Raw genomic sequence first — 20,185 nt, 5'->3', positions numbered from 1 at the left:
GTCAGTGGGAAACTATATGAATGGAGGAGGTGAAGAGAAAGGGTCCTTCAAATGGTCTGGTGGCAAGACTCCCCCAGGTCAGATCGGGTAAATGAAAAGTGATAAGGAAAAGGGAGTTGGAAAGAGACTATCTTTGCATGCCCCTCATTCATTCCCTAATAGTGGAAAGTGCCCAGCGCTGCCCAGGTATTTTTTAGAAACCAAAACATATTGTGATTTTAAAACATTGTGCAATTTGGACCTGTCAACATCAAAAATCAGGTGAAGTCAATCCAAAGTCATGTTTCGATCCACCACCTTGATTCAAAATGATAAGTGACATCCAAACAGTGACAAAGACCCTGACCCCCACTTCAGGAACCCTTGTGCTAGGGGTGGTGACGATATCCCTGTTGGAATGTTCAAGGAGGCAGGAGAGGATATCTTGTTTAATACTACCTTCCTAACTTGCGCTAGCAAGTTCTATAACTTAGCAGAGTTTTACATTCCCCTTCTAAATGCACAGCAGGTAGCTCTTGCAGGCTTTTTTAAGCCTCCCTATCAGATTCCTGGTAATTCCTCTTATATCCCCCTTAAAAGAATAAACACGCCACAGTCTTGTTTAAAGTATATAAAAGAAAATTACTCACACATTCAGTTCACAGATGGATCCCTGAAGGCAGACATAGTTACAAAGTATATACATGTGAGTCTATCCCATATGGAGATAGTCCCTTTGTTTGCTGAAAGCCAACAGAGCATCTCTAGCTAAAAAGCTGCTGGTCCTATGATGGAGGAAGCCGAAGAGAAAAGAGAGGGAGGGTGCTGTATGCCTAGTGCTTTTGTACCTGCACAGGTACTGTAAGGTCACGCCCACCTCTAGTCACTGTCACAGTCCAGTTCACAGGCGCTCGAAGTCCCGGCTGGGGACGTTGGGACTGGGGGCAAGATGGCGGGGTGGGAGCAGGAATGGGAGTCCAGAAGCCAGGAGTCAGAAAGCCAAGAGTCCGAGGGTCAGAGAGCCGGGAGTCAAGAAGCCAAGGGTCCGACGATCAAGGAGCAAGAAGTCACAAAGTCGGGTCTGGGGATCAAGAAGCAAGGAGTCATGAAGTCAGGGGTCCGAGGAGCAAGGAGTCAAACACGGAAAGGGAGGGAACATGTTGCTGTGGCAAAGAGCCAAAGGGAAAATGCTGACCTTATATCCCTTCCCGGCTCTTGCCACCAGGTGCTGTGAGTTACCAATTGGCCTCACCTGTGTGGCCGCGCCTTGCCTCTTCAGAACAAACTTAGGAAGGCCCCAGTCCTGCAGAGTCCTATTGGTCACAGGGCCTGGCTCCTGCATGCACACCTGACAGTCACATGCAAAGAAAGTATGCCCCAGCCAGGAGGAAACAGGAAGTTTTCGACTGGCTGGACCAAACATCCCCTTGCATGTCCGCTATAGGAAAATAAGGAATGTTGTACTTGACTGCTACTTAAGTATCACATCCCACAAACCCATGACGAAGCTTGGGTGTGGTCACATCAAAGTCACATTTCAGTCTGCCATTTTGATTAAAAATGGCACCTGCCACCCAAACATCAACATAGATCCCCAACCCCACCTCAGGAACCTCTTTGCGGAGTTTGGTGGTGCTGTCACAAGAGACAGATGAAACTATGTCGAAAAACGGGCAAAGTCATGCCAAAGATCTGCCATTTTGATTCAAAATGGGGGGTGAAGAGCAAACACAATGAACACCATCACCTCCACCTCGGGAACCCTCATGCCAAATTTGGCGATACATAGAGAGTTGTCTAAACTTACAGAAAACAAACGAGCAGAAAGACAAAACCACTTTCAAAAATATACAGTAGATTCCAATTTCCTTGTTTGTGAGTGTGCATAGTCCCATTTTCCACTATGAAACCTGTGCCAGAATGTAAGTGGGGACTCCTGTGAATAAATTGAAAATGAAAATAGTCTGCTGCATAGAAACTAGATGTCAGGGAGACTGAAGCTAGCCTAATCTTCTATTTGCTACTGTTTCGTATGCAGGATTTTTCATTTTTTATTTGTATTTGTGTGGAGGAGCATTCCACCCTGTGGGCTCCCACCAGCAGCCCAAAGTGGTATATTATAACCCAAGGATAGGTTACCACCTTAGTGAGAAATAAATGTGTGTCTGCATATAGGTAGACAACACCCTTTGCTTGTACCATCTGCTTTCCAGTTAAAGAAAGATATAAAGGAGAAGACAAGAAACAGAAAAATATACATTACTTCCTCATTCAACTCTCTGCTGCACACAACCACCCTATTTGCCTTTCTGAGCTGAAGGGCAGTATGGGAATGAAGAATGCCATCTAGTGTTTTCGTCTCATTTATGTAAATGCACAATGGGACAAAACTGAGTGAGGTCTGGAACCCATGACACAGTTTATTGAACTGTACTGGCTCGGACTGTGACCAGTTCCAGATTCTTTAGAACAGTGGTATTCAAACCTTGTTCCAGGGAATGTTGCGGTTCATCAGGAGATCAGTTATGGCACACAAAGTTCCCAGAAAGAGCCCCTTGCCTGATACTACTGATCTTCAGTTGCAGTGTTCATTGTGTCATGGGCTTTCCCCTGTTCTTGTGACACAAGAATCTGGTCCATCAGGACTGGACCGTGTGTTGTGGCTGTGGGTGGCGCTGCGCTCTAAACCACTGAGCTTCTTGGGTTTGCCAATCAGAAGGTTGGCGGTTCGAATCCGTATGACGGAATGAGCTCCCGTTGCTCTGTCCCAGCTCCTGCCAACCTAGCAGTTCGAAACTACACCAGCGCAAGTAGATAATTAGGTACCGCTGCAGCAGGAAGGTAAACGGCGTTTTTGTGCACTCTGGCACTTGCCATGGTACCAGTAGCACCAGTAGCAGTTTCGTCCTGCTGGCCACATGACCCAGAAAGCTGTCTGTGGACAAGCACCGGCTCCCTCGGCCTGAAAGCAAGATGAGCGCCGCAACCCCATAGTCACCTTTGACTGGACTTAACCATCCAGGGGTCCTTTACCTTTACCATTTACCTGTGGCTTTGGATATAACAGGGTGGTGATGGGTGGTACCCTGTGGCCAGATTATGAAGTAACACAAGGCCATTACTTTGCTTGCTTTGTGAATATGAGCAGAAGGAGGTGCAAGCAGCTACAAATCTGGAGGGAAGAGAAGCCTTCTTGGGCTTTTTACTGAAACAGGGTGGAATGAGCACCATCTGCTGTTTCTCCAGAGGTACAAATACAATTTTATATATTTCCGGATATTTGAATGACATTTTAGTTGATTAATCATATGCCTTTCATGGGTCAATTCATCTTAAATAAATGTGTATTTTGCCAAAATCTCAGCATGTGTGTTTGTGTGATACAGTCAAAGTTTACAATTTACGGTAATAAAGTAGAAACTGCTACTCACTTTTCGAAGGCCATCTTTAATCATTTTGTTTTCCTTTGCTATTACAGTAATACACTTGGAATAAAAATTAAAAAGACACAAGAATGCCTTTAACACACAGTTCCACCCATTCAAATTGGCCAGCTTGCCTCTCGAGGAAATCTTTCAGGAAGCAGAAGTGGTCCTCAGCAGCCCACCCCCATGAATATCTTCATTACACCATCTGAGCACAGATCCTCCAGATAGTCTTTACTGCTTGGTGATGCCAACTATATTACAGGAGACACGTGGCGGGAAGGGGATAAAATTGCTCAGCTCCCCAAAGATCTAGTCATCACCAACCGTTTTGGACCTGGGCTCCATCTTTAACGTGCAGGGTGGCGCTGTGGGTTAAACCACAGAGCCTAGGACTTGCTGATCAGAAGGTTGGCGGTTCGAATCCCTGCAGCGGAGTGAGCTCCCATTGCTCGGTCCCTGCTCCTGCCAACCTAGCAGTTCGAAAGCACGTCAAAGCGCAAGTAGATAAATAGGTACCGCTCCGGTGGGAAGGTAAACGGCGTTTCCGTGCGCTGCTCTGGTTCGCCAGAAGCGGCTTAGTCCTGCTGGCCACATGACCCAGAAGCTGTACGCCGGCTCCCTCTGCCAATAAAGCCAGATGAGCACCGCAACCCCAGAGTCACGACTGGACTTAATGGTCAGGGGTCCCTTTACCTTATGGAACTTTACTTATTATGCTCATCTTTCCTTGCTCACGGCTCCCCCGTTCTCTTTCATTCCTCTTTTTCCTTCTTGTTGGGTGGAGAATCTCAGGCCTGGGAACTGGATGCAACCCTCCAAGGATTTTTTGCTGGCCCTTGAGAGTCTCCTCAGGCCACACAATCCCGCACGGCCCTAATTGGCACCCTCCTTTTAATGGTTTTTTTTGGGGGGGCGTTGCCTAGATAGAATGTCCTTCTGCTCTGATAAAGCTTCTTGCTTACCTGAACAGATGATGGAGGTGGTGTGTAGAAAGACCAGTTTCTACCCATGGGCCATGAGGCTGCTGAATGGAAGACAGCAACATTGCAGCTGATCTTCGGGGTTGGTGGTCGTACGACAGCACACAGAGTGTAACAAGGACTGAGAGATTGTGGGGGCGAGGGGGGGGGCTTGTTTAATCTCACTGTAGACAAGTGGTACAGTGACAATAAAGTATTTCTATTTTCTATTCTATTTCTATATAACTAGCCTACTGTACAAAGGTAAGAGTCATGGGCGTAGCCAAGGGGGGGGGGCAGGGGGCAGCTGCCAACCCTAAATCAACACAAATCAATACAAATCTGAGGTTCTGCCCCTCCCTAACAAAAGCCTCCCCCCCAGAAAAAAAATCCTGGCTATGACCATTGTAACATATATCTTCTTTTGTCTATGGCTCCTGCCATGTGGCCTCTGGAAGATTTCCCTAGAAAAGAATGTGGCTCTCTAGCTGAGAAAGATTCCCTTCCCTTGCCTGGTTGAGTGGTTTGCCTGGTGTAGTGGTTTGGAGTTACTCGTGTGTAAACTGTCCCCTTTTGGGAGCTTGGCTGCCTGGGTTAAACCGTCTTGACTGCACAGCCCATCTCAGCGTGGCTGCCTCAGTCGCTAGCAGAATCTGTCTGTGGGCGTTTCTTAAACCTTTGCCAGCATAAAAGCTGTTTGACACCCAATCGTCTCCGCCTCTCATTGCGTGGGAGTCTCCTGCGCAGGGATGGCGTGGGTAGTGGAGGACCAGTGCTCTCCTCACTGACTTCCAAGGAAGAATCCCGGAGCCCTTCCCCCTCTTCTCCCATTTGCTCTCCTGGCTCCTTGGTGTTACGCTGAATTCCTTCCCCCTCTATCAAGCTGCGTCTCCCCCTAGTGCTGGTACCTTCCCCTGCAGAATTGGAGAGCCTCTCCTTCTCCTGTTGCTCCGATGTCAGTTTCCTGACAATGAGCAATGGAGAGAAGGTACTGGTAGATCTGCTAGATCTAGTGGGACTTGCTCCACACCAGAGCAAAATGTAGATCCCACATTTAAAGTGGGAAAGGTCCCGGGCAACACTGGGCTGGGACCGACGTTTTGTTCCCATATCTGTAAGCCCCTGATAACTTGCAGGAGATGAGTAAGGATTTCTGACTCCCAATGGTTTAACAATAGCAATAAGAATACAACTCCCATTTTCCCGAAATTATGCTTTCGAAATAAAGAATGCAATGTGTGAGAGTGGGGCAGGAGTAACCAAGAAGAGATTTTTTTACCCCTGGAAGGACTGTGAGCTCAGTTCTGTTCTGCAACTCAAAACAATTTCCTGCACTCAGAATTCATTCTAAATGTATGTCTTTTGCACCAGGCTTTATAGTTGCTCAGGGGTTCTAGTAAAAAGCAAAAGGGGGTCCTGGAAACCTGAAGTCTGCCCACCCTAGAGAATGGAGTGGTTTGTAGAAGTTGGCCAACCCTGTCTGTTGCCTGTAAACAGATAAAAGGCCCTCCCAGTGCTCCTATTGCTGCGTCCAGAAGTTTGCAACCTCTTGAGAGTCCTTGCTACAAGGACTAAATGTGCTTTTGTTGCAAGCAGTCTACACAATGGTGTCTTGGAAAAGCAAGAAAAGGAGGTGAAGAATTGTGAAGCACCCAGTCACAAAACATTTTGGATTTATGGAAAGGAAATGAGACAATCCACCATGATCTTTCACTTTTGTGCATGCAACCCAGAACGTGATGCCAGCAAGTTCTGCCACTGACTTCAGTAGAATGTAGACAGCACTCTAGAATCATAGAATCATAGAGTTGGAAGAGACCACAAGGGCCATCGAGTCCAACCCCCTGCCAAGCAGGAAACACCATCAGAGCACTCCTGACATATGGTTGTCAAGCCTCTGCTTAAAGACCTCCAAAGTAGGAGACTCCACCACACTCCTTGGCAGCAAATTCCACTGTCGAACAGCTCTTACTGTCAGGAAGTTCTTCCTAATGTTTAGGTGGAATCTTCTTTCTTGTAGTTTGGATCCATTGCTCCGTGTCCGGAGAAAACAACCTTTCTCCCTCCTCTATGTGACATCCTTTTATATATTTGAACATGGCTATCATATCACCCCTTAACCTCCTCTTCTCCAGGCTAAACATGCCCAGCTCCCTTAGCCATTCCTCATAAGGCATCATTTCCAGGCCTTTGACCATTTTGGTTGCCCTCCTCTGGACACGTTCCAGTTTGTCAGTGTCCTTCTTGAACTGTGGTGCCCAGAACTGGACACAGTACTCCAGGTGAGGTCTGACCAGAGCAGAATACAGTGGCACTATTACTTCCCTTGATCTTGATGCTATACTCCTATTGATGCAGCCCAGAATTGCATTGGCTTTTTTAGCTGCCGCGTCACACTGTTGGCTCATGTCAAGTTTGTGGTCAACCAAGACTCCTAGATCCTTTTCACATGTACTGCTCTCAAGCCAGGTGTCTCCCATCTTGTATTTGTGCCTCTCATTGTTCAAGCCTGGTTCAAAGATCACCTAGAATTCTTATAAATCATCTTGGAAGAGAACTAGAAAAATAATTTGCTGCACTGTAAATGGTTGGATCTCCAGTGATTCAAGGGACTCAGAATTATACAGCTACAAATAAAACATTTTAAATGTGTTGTGAAGTGCAATATACAAATGTGACACTAGATGGTGACAGTTAGCTATGCAAAATCCAATGTATTTTTCAAAACGTTTTTTAAAAAAGCATTTTTACAGAGTTTTTATATGTTTGTAGATTCCACTGACAAGCTTTCCTTTTTTGAAAATAAAACAAAAAGCTTGATTATGTGCTTTATGGTTAGGGACAGAACATGTAGAGTGGTTTTGCTTGTTTTTTTACAGAAAGCTCAAAAACTTAAGAGGACTTGAAAGGAAGGTTCCACTATTCGGGGCTGGAGTTTATTCAGTTAGAATATCCAATTCTTCCCCCTTTGTTCTGCAGCTCTTTTGTATGCCCCCCCTTCCTTAGGTCCATGACAAAAAAAGGAGCAAAACAAAAATTCCAAACATTCATTAAATGAAACCCAAACATATCACATAACCAAGAGCATGTAAAAATTGTAAGAATATGCAAAATTGCCCAATGCGTGTTCTTTATTCATATCAAAGAATCTGCTGGCTTTTTGGCACAAACGTTTTCAGAATTTTGGTACCCCGTAGAAATCTGGAACTGCAACCCATTCTTCACTGTACACATGGACAAAAAAATAATCAGTGGTATATAATAACATTTAAAAAAAAATCCCAATTGAAACACTAGAACCCAATGAATCTGATTGGCAAGTAGGATCAAGCCAGACCAAAGAAAGCACTTCTTCACACAGCACAATAATTAACTTATGGTGGGCACTCACGTTCCATAAGAGCTGGCAGTGGTCAGTAGCTTGGATAACTTTAGAAAAGGATTGTTGAGGAAACACATATCCTGAGGACTAGCTTGCAAATAGTTATTTGCCACCATAATTGAAGTAGTCATGTTGGCTGGTCGTATACCTCTGAACAGCAGGTGCCAGGAACGAAGGAAGGCCATCACTCTTATCGTGCCCTGCTTGCCAAAACCCAGAGGTTTTGAACTCATCACTGTTTTAAGAATGGTTCTTGGTCTGATATGGAAACATGTGTAAGCTAAGAAGCTGCCTTATCAGAGAAGAGATCCATCTAGCTCAGAATTGTCTACATTGGCTATGGCTCTCCAGGGCGTCTTTCTCATACTGGAGATTGAACTTGGAACATTTTACATGCAAGGTAGATGCTCTCCTACAAGGCCCTTTCATATTCTGTAAGTACAGTATTTTTTGCTCTATAAGACTCACTTTTTCCCTCCTAAAAGGAGGGGAAATGTGTGTGCGTCTTATGGAGCGAATGCAGGCTGCACAGGTATCCCAGAAGCCAGAGCAGCAAGAGGGATTGCTGCTTTCACTGCACAGCGATCCCTCTTGCTGTTCTGGCTTCTGAGATTCAGAATGGTTTTTTTCTTGTTTTCCTCCTCCAAAAACAGTCTTGTGGTCTGGTGCGTCTTATAGAGTGAAAAATACGGTATATTCTACAGTATAACAACAAACACAAGTGGCTCTTTCTATATAGAAACACAGGCAGCTGCAGTTAAGACAATCGGTCCACCTGCCTTAGTACTGTTTACGCAGAATGGGAGCCCCACTCCAGGGCTTCAGAGAGGTGTCTCCAGCCCTGCCTGGGAATAGCAAGGCTCAAACCTGGGACCATGTTTACGCAAAACCTCTGCTCTACCACTGAATTATGGTCCTTCCACTGATCCAGCAAGGCAGTTTCTTTGCCCTTAAGGAGAAATACTCCCAAGGAATGCTTGCAGATCATACGCTCTTTGCATGCGAATCACGGTCCAGAATTCACAGGATTCTACCGCTTCAAGCTGCAGGTGTGCGTGTGGATTTTAAGTTTCAGTGTTCCCTGTGTAAAGAACTCTCTATGTGTAGAAAAATAAGTTAGTTGAAACTCTTGTCTTTAACATACAACTCTCTCTCTCTCTCTCTCTCTCTCTCTCTCTCTCTCTCACACACACACACACACACACACACACACACACACATACATATACATGCGAGCACTCATATATTTCTGTACCCAATATATGAAATGGTACAGTGCATGGAACCCTGTTAGTATTATTGACCTGCATGTCTGGCTCTGTCCTTGTCTGGTATCTGAAAAGTGCTCAGCCCACTAAATCCATGACCACACCAGTTCTAATAATAATGTTAGCACATGTTTGAGCTAGGATTGTCAGATAATTTACCTCTAGAACTCGACTTTACCTTTAGCATTAATGATGCAGTGGCCGATTGGGGAGTTCCTGCACTGCCCATCCCACTCCTTCAATGATTTTTAGACTCATCTCTTCCCCAAATGAAGAAACAGGTGAGAGGGTGGCGACTGTATACCCTTCCACTGCATTTTCAATATTAAAGGTAAAGCCTAGTTCTGCAGGTTGCAAACAGGTGGCAGACTGCAGGGTGCCTTTTCCAATAAACCCTTTGGTTTTTGTATTACAAAGAGAGAGGTTATTAAAACACGAGTACACTGGACTTGGACTAAGCATTTCTAGAAAGTAACAACCCAAGTTGGAAGGAGAGAAAAACTACCATAAGTATGTTGGATATGGGGAAAGAGCTGTCTTGTTTTACGGCATTTGTTTCCTGGAATGAAGAATACATGGGAGTGGATTGGAAGCTTTCCTACATCTAATCTTTAAGCAATTAACAAACATGTTCCCATCTAACTATACAGGATGTTAATTACAGATTTCTAAACCCTGAAAAACAGAAGAAATCTGACTCGAGGCTAAAGAAAGTCACTGAACAATTAGCGCACTGAGGTTTCCCTTGCCTGCTTAACTAAATTTCACCCAACTAAAAGTTATCAGCTGCAATCAGAACAACTGTCTGACAAAATTTGTGGGGAAAGTTATTTATTGCATTCCTAAAACCACAAGAAAACTATATAGAGAACTATACAAAGCATTTGCCTTAAGTACCCAAAAGGAAGTATGATTCATTGACTGTGTATTTATTTGTCCAAATGTGCTTGTGAGTCACTGAAAACCTGGAATTGAGAATATGAAGCACACACCTAGTAGCTTTTCATAATTTCCTAGTAATCCGGCTAAACCAAAAGACTGGAAAGTGAGATCGGCTGAAATTACTGCTGCAGCGTATAATTTTGGAAAGCTAAGGAGCCCACAAAAGCAAACAGGAAGAGGAAAGCCCAGAGGTGGGGGAAACGCAAATATTTTACATTTCCTTTGGCTTGAAGAAGTTGTATTTTCACACTTCACAGTCTTGCCTACAAAGGTTTCCCTCTGCCTTCTTGGTAAACGCAACACAGGCCCCACCAATATCACTAGCTTCCTATCCTATAGTGCATAAGCTTCACAGATCCTAGGTCTTTCTGGCAGCCAAGAACTGCAGACCACGTCTCTCTCCATTGTCCGGATCCTCTGAGGCCCTTTACTCACTGGGTGCTGTCACACTGGGCAGATGCACACCACAACAGCCCACCCCACAGCGCAAAGTAATGCGCTCATGGCAATGAAGCATTAGGATACGATAATGCAGGCCACCAACAGGCGGGCACAGCCGCAGATCTCACTGCCTTCCGCCAAACCAAGTCCCTTCTCGGATTCAGATGGCAGAAACAAACCTCTCCATGTTGCTGGAATAGGCCGCATGGCGCAGGTAGGCCCCCGGACTACCAAGCTGCCCGCCGGCGTTGTAGCCGTGAGCCAAAGAACCGTAGGAGCTGGGAGACATCCTGCCATAGAAGTCCATAGCGTCGTTCCCCAGGGTGGGCGAGGTGGGCATCCCTAGGCGGGCAGAGGCCCCAAACAGGTGGCTGCCGCCACCGCCGCCACTCTGGGAGTAGGTGCCTTGGTTCACCTGCAGCTGCTGGGTGCTGGGGAGCGGGTAGGAGTAAGGCATGGCGTTGTGGGGCCTGTGCAGGCCAGGCCCCGCAGCGCAGCCCTGGCTGGGGTAGGCGGCGGTGCCCGCGAAGGAGCAGGCGTTGGCAGGGGAAGGGGTGACGTCGGGGCTGTGCTGCTGGTGGGCCAACTCCGGGCTGGGCTGCGCCATGAGCGGGCCCAGGCTGAAGAGGGGCGGCTGCGACGGGTAGCAGAGGGCGGCGGGGGCCGCGTAGGGCGCGTTGAGGGCCGGCCCGACGGGCTGGGCCTGCGAATCGTGCATGTAGGCCGGGTAGGTGGACAAGTCGCTGCGCTTGAAGCGCTTCCTGCGCCGCAAGAAGCTGCCGCTCTCGAACATGTCCCGGGCGTGCGGGTCGAGCGCCCAGTAGCTGCCTTTGCCCGGCCGCCCGGGCTCGCGGGGCACCTTGACGAAGCAGTCGTTGAGCGTCAGGTTGTGGCGGATGCTGTTCTGCCACTTGCGCGGCCCGTCGCGGTAGAAGGGGAAGCGCTCGGTGATGAAGCGGTAGATGCCGCCCAGCGTCAGGCGCCTCTCCGGGGCGTGCGCGATGGCCATGGCGATGAGCGCGATGTAGCTGTACGGGGGCTTGCCGCGCTGCACCGGGCGCTTCCTGCGACGGCCGCCGGGACGCGGGCCTCCTCCCCCTGCCGCCGCCGCCGCCGCTTCTTCTTCCGACGGCTCCGGCTCCAAAGCCTCCCCGTGCGCCGACGGCTCCACCTTAACGAGAGCGGCGAGCCTGGACGCCGAGCCGCCTTCGGAGTCGGCCTGGCCCGCGGCGCACGTCGACGGCTGGGGGCTCTCGGCTGTCATCCCAGGCTCTGGCCCTGCCACCGACGGCGGGGCAGCAGGTCCCAAGGAAGCGACGGGCAGCCTTGGCGATGCGGACGCGCCAGCCTCGCTGCTCCCGGCTGCCTTCCGATGGAGGGTCTCCAAGGCTCCCTCGGTGGCTGCGGGCAATCAGGGGTCCAGGCGGCTTCGGAGTCCGAAGAGCTCAGGTGCCGACGCCGGGAAAGTCGCGGGCAAGGCTGGAGAGCGATCCTTGGAGAGGTGACTTAGGGTAGGTTGGATCGGCGGCGTCTGGCGCCCTTGGAACGGAGCGGGCCGCTGTTACCGCGGGTGGCGTCGGTGATCAGAGCTTGCCTTGGACGTGCGGTTGGAGCCGAGCGGCGCTGCCTTGAAACAACGCAGCGCCGGCAGTCGGGAGACTGGGATCGAGGCCCCACCGCCCAGAGAGCCACCCAAGTTCGGGCAGAGTGGGACTTGGGCGCCGGAGAGGAGACAGCCGCGCAGAAGACTGGGCTGCCCCGGAGCTGGTGTGCGCCTAGTGTCTTCCTGAGCAGCCGACGGGGTGCGCTTTCGGGTATCACTTAATGCTCCCTCCCGCGGAGAGATGCAAGCGCCTTTTCCCTCCCAGCCCCCCCCCCCAAGCAGAGGGTGAGTCCCGGCCGGGATGATGCGCTTTTGTGCCTCCTCCTCCTGCCGCTCGCTGCGCACCTGGGCAGCCGGCACTCCCTTGTAGCTGCTGTGCCTTAAAGGGACGGGCGGAGACGCAGCTTGCCCGGGCAGCCTCTCTTGAGAATGCTGGGGGCGCCGCAGACCGACGGGGCTTTGCCGAGAGGGGTGGCCGAGGGAGGGGCCTGGCCCAGGGCAGGAGCCGGGAGGTGTCATCCGCGGGGAGGTGCGGAGCCAAGCCCGGATGCCAGGTCTTTCCCCGCCTCGGCAGAAGGAACGCAGCCGGGAGGCGCCGAGGGACACAAGGGAAGGCGGCCCGACGGCGCGCAAGGCGGACGGCTTTGCGCAGTGCCCGAGGGGCGCGGCGGCCCTGTTCTCGTGGCGGGGTCGGTGCCTCGGAATTTGGCCATCTGGGCCTTTGCTCGACAGCAAATCCCACGGCCGGCAACAAGCCTTCTTTTGCTCATTTAACAGGAAATCCTAATTCGCCCGCTGCGTTTCACCCCGCTTGAGCACTGTGACAATTTTGTAAGACTACACGTGTGCTATACGTTTAAAGCAAAAGTCGAGGCACATTCTTTGCCCTCGAAGAATTCTGAGCGCTGTCATTTGCTACTGGTTGCTGGGGGTTGTAACTCTCTGAGTCCAGGGGGAAACTGCAGCGCCCAGAATTCTTCGAGGGCAAAGAATGTGCGTCGAAGGAATAATGTGTACGCCTACCAGTTAGTTCATTCCCTCCAGTGGGTAGGAATCCTGCAATGGATGTTGGCAGTTTGGAGGGCTCCTGTGCACCAGCACTCTCAGGAAAGTGAGGCAAGCGGGTTGATCCTCACGTGCATTTACTTCGAAGTAAGTCTGCCTTTGTTCAATGGGACTTTCATCTCATTGCAGGGGAGGGGGGTTGACATTTTTGGGCTCCAGGACCACACGCACCTTCGGCCAACCACCCAGGGGCCGCTGGCAGCGGCAGGTGTGCCTCTCCCCCCCCCCTCCTGCAGGCAGGCTTGTATACACACACCTCTCCTCAAGGGATCCCTGCAGATCAGCTGCGGGGGAGGGGCTAGGGGATCGTCTCTGCTGGTCAAATAATCGAACTGATGACCAGCAAGGGGGCAGGTTGCATCCCCATCACAGGAGTCACTGTGTGAACTTTCATTTTTCTTTCTTGCGACTGCCAAAAATCAGTGGGGCTTTATTTGGGCGGGGGGTGGGTGGGATTTGATTGAGGTGGCTGGATCAGAGGCCCCGAATTACGGGGTTAGCATTGCAGGATTTGGCTGCAATCCTTTACCCGAGAATAAGACTCATCGTACTCAGTGGGAGGTACTTTTGAACAGACATTGAACAGGTAGTATTGTACCTCTCGGCTGTATCCCCATTAATTCACCAGGTCTTTTGACAATGGCAGTGGACTGCTTTGCATATACAGCTGCAATCGCCGAGGACCAAAGAGGTGGGGGAGCTCTCGCAATCAACTTGCAATAGCTATTCCTCCTCTTTTTCCCTCCAGGAGAGAAAGCATGGTAGAGGGAAGTAAGCAAGCATTTTTCACCTCTGCGCCCCCCCCCCTTTGAGAATGTTGCTTAATAGGAGCCCGTCAAATCCCAGTCAGTCAACGGAGGACTCCTAGCCATTTAGGGAAGCGAATGTGTAGTGATTGCTGGCTGAGGATCAGTGGCGTAGCGTGGGTTGTCAGCACCCGGGGCAAGGCAAGTAATTTGCGCTCCCTAACCCGTGGATTTGCGCCCCCTAACCCTTGGATTTGCGCCCCCTAACCTCCAGAAGTTGCGCCCGGTGCGGCCGGCCCCCCCTGCACCCCCCCACGCTACGCCACTGCTGAGGATTCATTGAAAGCTCTGGAGCCTTTCCTTGAAATGTGGATGATTAGTTTGAGTTTAAATAAAAGGGGTGGGTGTATAATAATAATAATAATAATTTATACCCCGCCCTCCCCGGCCAGAGCCGGGCTCAGGGCAGCTAACGCCAGTAAAATTACAGTAAAAACATAATAGGGGGGAAAACAACACAATTTAAAACACAGGTTAAAATGTAATTTAAAATGCAGCCTCATTTTAAAAGTAGCCCATAGATTTCACTTTGCAAAATCATCAGTGCTGTGGAGAGAGGTTATGGAATATTTTCTCTCACACCGCACTCGAATTCTGTGTGTTGGAGAAGGTTTGTGACCCAGTGAACAGACAAAAAGAAAGTACGTACTGCACTTCACTTGTGGGCAGAGTTGACTTTTGGTGGTGATGCTTCCTGTTAAGGTGGTTTTAAAAGGGGACGGGAAAATTCACACAGAAGAGACCTGTCAACAGGCTAACAGCCAGGGTGGCTACCTTAAACCATTGCTGGTGGGGCAGGGGTGTCAAACGGGGTGGGTTGTGGGGTGTTGACACCACCTTCATGCTGTTTTTGCTTGTGGGCTTCCGAGAGGTCCCTAGCCAGCCACTGTTAGAAATGAGCTGATCTGACCCAGCAGAGTCCTTGCTCGCTTAGGTATTTATTTATTGTGCTAATGTTTGTGCTGCTTCCCAGCCGCAGCACCCAAAGCACCTTGCAGAAATAACAGCAATACAATATGCCCATGAAACATCAATCAGCCGCCACCACGGCCGCGTACAACCACAGCCATGAAACAACATGCTATATAAACTCCGGCAGAAATGGTAACGGCACGAGTGTCTGAAATGAGGTGTTTATGTCTTGGAATGAATCTGTTTCATTCGGTGGCTCTGCTTGCATAAAAGGGCAACAGTTTCTCCAGACTTTTGCATCCACTGATCTAGGATCTAATTTGGCTAGAATCTGGATAAGTGTATCTCCTCTGCAGGTTAGGATGCTGGCCGAGTAAAATATGTTCTCGGTCAAAGTGAACAAGGTGGTCAAGAGAGCTAGAATACTGTGATGCCCAAGGGGAGAAGCCATGAGCCAGAAATGTCCTTGGCCTACCATACAAGGTTGTTAAGAAGGATTACTTAGTTAAGGAACGTAAAGTTCATTGAACATTCTAAAAATGCTGTATAAATACTAAGATGGCATTCCATACTCATTTACAAGGGAGTAAATCCCATTAATGGGACGCGGGTGGTGCTGTGGGTTAAACCACAGAGGCTAGGACTTGCCGATCAGAAGGACGGCAGTTCGAATCCCTGCAACGGGGTGCGCTCCTGTTGCTCAGTCCCAGCTCCTGCCAACCTAGCAGTTTGAAAGCACGTCAAAGTGCAAGTAGATAAATAGGTACCGCTCCAGCAGGAAGGTAAACAGTGTTTCCGTGTGCTGTTCTGGTTCGCCAGAAGCAGCTTAGTCATGCTGGCCACATGACCCAGAAGCTGTACGCCAGCTCCCTCGGCCAATAAAGCGAGATGAGCGCCGCAACCCCAGAGTCCGCCACGACTGGACCTAATGGTCAGGGGTCACTTTACCTTTTTAAGTCCAATTAAACTCAATGGGGCTCGCTTTTGCATAGGCTGTACAGAATTCCACTGTAATATTATCCAAATATGGATTCCCCCCCAAAAATAAATAAATTCAATTTTGATGAGGAATTGAAATGGTGCTTAATTTTTAGAAAAAGTGTTGTTGGAGTGAAGTTGAACCAATATTCATTTAGAAACGCTGCGGTCTAATCTTGAAGGCTCACACACCCGCCACAGCCATTGAAGAGTATAGGCTCTCTTTCCTTTGTGAATTCTGCACTTGCTCAGGGAGTCCTTTCATTCTATTCTTAGCCCACATCTCCAAGGTTGATGAACTCTGCAGCACAGGAAAAGAAACAGTTTCTCCTCAAACAGCTATGTTGCATTCTACACATTTTCTGTTTTGTGAAGAGAAGTAACCATCTGCTTGAATCTCTCCCATTGAAATTTCTGGGACTTTTATTTTAATTTTATTTTAAATATTTATGTTCTCTTTTCTTTGTGCAGTCCAATGTGAATAATTAGCTACAATAAAACAACCCCTCACCAAAACCAACATCTCAGAACCACAAACCGGCATCCATACTACTGAGCTCCATACACTGGTTTCAGCAGGATCAAACCAAATGACTTTACCCTCGTGTAGATGTAAGTGGGTTGTGATTGCATTGAAAAGTTACTGTCACAGATGTGGACCATGGAATGATCAATAAGCCAGTGCTGGAGAGAGCCCCCCCCCCCGAAAAGGACTCTCTTGAGCTGCATTTGCTGCAATGGGCAGTGGCGTAGCATGGGGGGTGCAGGGGGGGCCGGCCGCACCAGGCGCAACATCTGGGGGTTAGGGTTAGGGGGCGCAAATCCACGGGTTAGGGGGTGCAAATTACTTGCCTTGCCCCGGGTGCTGACAACCCACGCTACGCCACTGCCAATGGGATGCCTGACTTTGTGTTTGGCTCAATTAAAACAAGTGAAAATGAGAATCAAGGAACCATAATTGAATATAAGGTTGGAGACATCCTGAAGCATACAGGTGACTTTTGACAATGCAAGCTTGTATGCATATTTATTCAGAAGTAGGTCACATTGACCTCAGTGCTGCCTAGTCCCTTGAAAGTATGGATAGGATCGGTGCATAAATGGACCTTCCATGTTCAGATAAAGTATACCGCTCTGAATACCATGCAGAAGACAAGCAACAGGGAGTGGCTGCCTCTCTTAAGAACTGCTTGTAAGCTTCCCAAGCGCTGCTTGTGTAGCCTGATCCTATCAATGTTTATTCAAAAGTAATATTTATTTCAATGGGACTTGCTCCTAGTGCATAAGATTGCAGTCATACCCATCTGGCACGTCTTTGCTAGGAAGTAAGCCTCACCTCATCCAACAGGGCCTTAGTTCCAGGGGGATGTGCGCAGGATCTCAGCCTGAGAATGCTGGCCTCGTGCCCCTTTGGCCAGATTTAGAAGGGCAAATCTCACCTATTTCCTAATGGCCAGTAAGAAAGAAATTAGGAATAATTATATGAATCCAATGTTATTCCGTTGCGCAAACCTTTATAACTTAATCAGCTAAGAGGTTGAATTATTATAGAAATGTCAAATAGAAACTAGAATTTGGATAGATCTGCTACATATGGGGAAAAACACAAAAGCATATAGGACCGCTGTTGCAGAAGGCAGCTCAAGAGATGACGCCGAAATGGGTGGCTAGAACCATCCAAATCAGAGGCAAGTCTTAAGGACTAGATTAAATAGATTTCTCTCTCCTACCCAGACCATTTTACAAACTCTTGCCTTTTAAGCGGTGCTTAAAAAGGGGTTTTAAAAAAAGTTTTGTTTTCAAAGGTAAGTCACACGACTTGGTTACTTTCTGTTTCAGGAACGTCTCTCTATTCTAACCAGTTTGCTCTGAACAAACCTAGCGAGGACGCTCGCCTTTAACCCTGCGTTTTCAAGTCCAGGGACGCAGCTCTGTTGAGAAAAACCCCTTTAGAGTTGAGGTTATGATTTACCTAGTTTGCTCAGGGAGCCCCAAATAAGCTATTTCGAAATTAAGTTCGCAAATATTATTCTGCAGAATATTTTGCAAATACATTATTTTGCAATTTACACCCCCCCTCCCAACAGTGAGGAGAATTAAGTGCAATTCACACCGTATTATTTTTGCAAGCACATCATGCTATTTTGTGGGTTTTTAAATCCCTCCCTGTCTCCAAATGCGCTGAAGATAATGAAATCCTTCCCATCCACTTCACTGTAAGAAATACGCTTTCTTCAATTTTTTTAAAAAAATTGGGGCGCTAGGAATAAACCGGGGCGGGGAACAAGCTTTCGTGGCGATGCCCTTCATGGAGATGGCAGACTGACTATTATAACTAAAATAAAATATCCATGAAGTTTTTGTTTTTTCCTGTTGGAGGGGGTTCCTTCAGAGAGCGCAAATTCTCAGTGTTGTGCATTGCAGTCGCGAGGTGTCGGAAAAAACGTTTGGGGTCGGGTGTTTTGTTTTCTTTTCTGAAATACACTCAAGTCACTTTGAGATGAAAAGGAAAGCTTGTAAACGAAATTCGTGGTTTTCGTTCGTTTGCTCCCCAGTTTCCCAGAAAGTGACCGGCGAGATGCGCTCCGTTTCTAAGGCGCGCAAAAACAAGCTTTCCGAACGCGTTAGGGGCGCTTCTTCGTCTGTTCTCCAGAGCTGACTGAACAGCAAATCTCTCGTCCCGAAAAGCTTCCAAGTCCCCCCAAAATAGTTTCGTTAATAAAATACGTACGTTGCTGCTTTTTCCCTTCAATCACTTTTTGCTTTCGAAACGGCTGCATATATTGAGGCTTACGGTGCGTAATCGTTCTTTTATCATTGTAATCGCGCGGCACTTCTTATTGCAACGATGGGAAGCATTTTGCATTTGTACACTCACAAACACCTACCTGCCCAGGACTTGCGGCAGCCAGAGCAGATTTATCAAGTCCTTAAAACCCCCAGAGCTTGGGCCGGGTAGCTCAGAAGGCCAAAACTCTTTGCAACGGGAAGGAAGCGCCGTTGATTGCAATGGGACTTACAGTACTTGGACAAATAATAAGGGTGCCGTAAGTGGTTTTTAAAAATGCTTTTTCTTTAAAATAAAAATATGGCCACCCTATTTTTAAGTACTTTTATTTGGAAGCAATAACCGTAGATCTCCCCCGCCCCCACCCCGTTTTGTGTAAAGTTTGGGCGATTGATTCCTGGATTGTACAACATTAAACGACGCAAGGCATTTGTTTGGATCGCTGAAACAGACTCCTCCAAATGATTTCTGATTTCCTCGATTTCTGATGGGGTTCCTTCTGTGCCAAGTGAGAGCAGATCTCACCCACCTTTACTTGGAAGTAAGTCCCACCTTACTCAAGTGGGATGTGCACAGGAATGCAGCCTTAAATCTTACTGAATTCTATTCACTTGTAAGGTGCCTTATTCTTGTGGTTGGTGCGTAAAAACGTTTTGTTATGTCTAGTTCCGCTACTGCTAACGTCGTGTTTTGTGCTACCGGTTTTTATTCCGTTACATGTTCGTTTAAATAATACATTGTTTATGTCGGGGTGGAGAGACAAAAGCAGTAAATCCTGGCCGTGTTGTGCCGAATCTAATTTTCAAAGATGTGTGGTTAAGATCAAGGATCAGCAAACTATAAATCATACTGTGGACATTGTTGACTTCTGGGTTTGTATGTTTGTTTTTTTAAAAAGATCTAGGGATTTTATCCAGCGTTAGGCCACTTCAGAGTAGCTCCACTGATATTAATAGACAGACTAATTTGGGCCTACTCTTTGATAGGTCTACTCTTAGTTGTATATAACTGCAATTTCTTCATTTACTCACGATAAAGCCTAATTAAACTCATAGGCTGTTACTTCTGAGTAAACAGAGATAGGATCGGGATGGGAAATATTTGATTGTGGGGTTTATTGGCCAGCTTTTTCAACGGTTGTTCCTAGTTCGTTTTTTGTTTTACTGTATAGTTTGTGTTCTTATTTTGTATTTTCACGTTGTGAACCGCCCCGTGATCTTCGGAGGAAGGGCAGAATACAAATTTAATAAACAATAATATTAATAGTAACAACTCACTGAAACTAATCAACAAGCTTGCTGGGCAAGAACTTTGCAGTCCCATTCATTAGATGGAAGAGAGCGAAAGACCCGCTTAGGGGTACAGTATGGAGTTCACATCTGTATTTCTGAGTGAGCAATCCTGTGCCTACTTACTCTGGAGTAAGCTGCTTGTGAGACTTGCTTTGGAGTAAACAGGAATCGGATAGGAATGCACACGTCTCTCCAGAAGTCTCCTACGGTCCTAAGTCCACTTTTCCATTGATTTCGGCTGGAATCGAAGCGGAGATCGGATCAAATGGAAAGTTGTTGGTTTTTTGCAAGGCAGGGGGAGGAGGAGGAATTAAGTTTTAGGCGTGCGTGAGCCATATTTAC

General features: G+C 47.9%; 1 protein-coding gene and 1 long non-coding RNA gene across 2 annotated transcripts in view; one reads left to right on the top strand and one right to left on the bottom strand.

Moving 5' to 3' along the window:
- The first annotated feature begins 8,375 nt into the window (after nucleotides 1–8,375).
- Nucleotides 8,376–20,185, top strand: part of LOC308577089 — a 135,589-nt gene continuing 123,779 nt past the window's right edge. The window contains exon 1 of the long non-coding RNA XR_014003428.1: nucleotides 8,376–8,451. This is a non-coding gene — a long non-coding RNA (uncharacterized lncRNA). The remainder of the gene's footprint in view (nucleotides 8,452–20,185) is intronic.
- Nucleotides 8,460–12,247, bottom strand: FOXE1 (forkhead box E1). Its single transcript, XM_081176808.1, has one exon. It carries the CDS (start codon nucleotides 11,661–11,663, stop codon nucleotides 10,560–10,562), a length of 1,104 nt encoding a protein of 367 aa, XP_081032934.1. The 5' UTR covers nucleotides 11,664–12,247; the 3' UTR covers nucleotides 8,460–10,559.

This window comes from Podarcis bocagei, assembly GCF_964188305.1.
Source record: "Podarcis bocagei genome assembly, chromosome: 17".
Lineage (NCBI taxonomy): Eukaryota > Metazoa > Chordata > Lepidosauria > Squamata > Lacertidae > Podarcis > Podarcis bocagei.
The sequence above is the reverse complement of the archived record's forward strand: the minus strand, read 5'-3'. Positions and strand labels throughout refer to the sequence as shown.

Excerpts from the sequence above, each read along its gene's own strand:
- FOXE1 (XM_081176808.1), bottom strand. The coding sequence starts at position 11,663 with ATGACAGCCGAGAGCCCCCAGCCGTCGACGTGCGCCGCGGGCCAGGCC.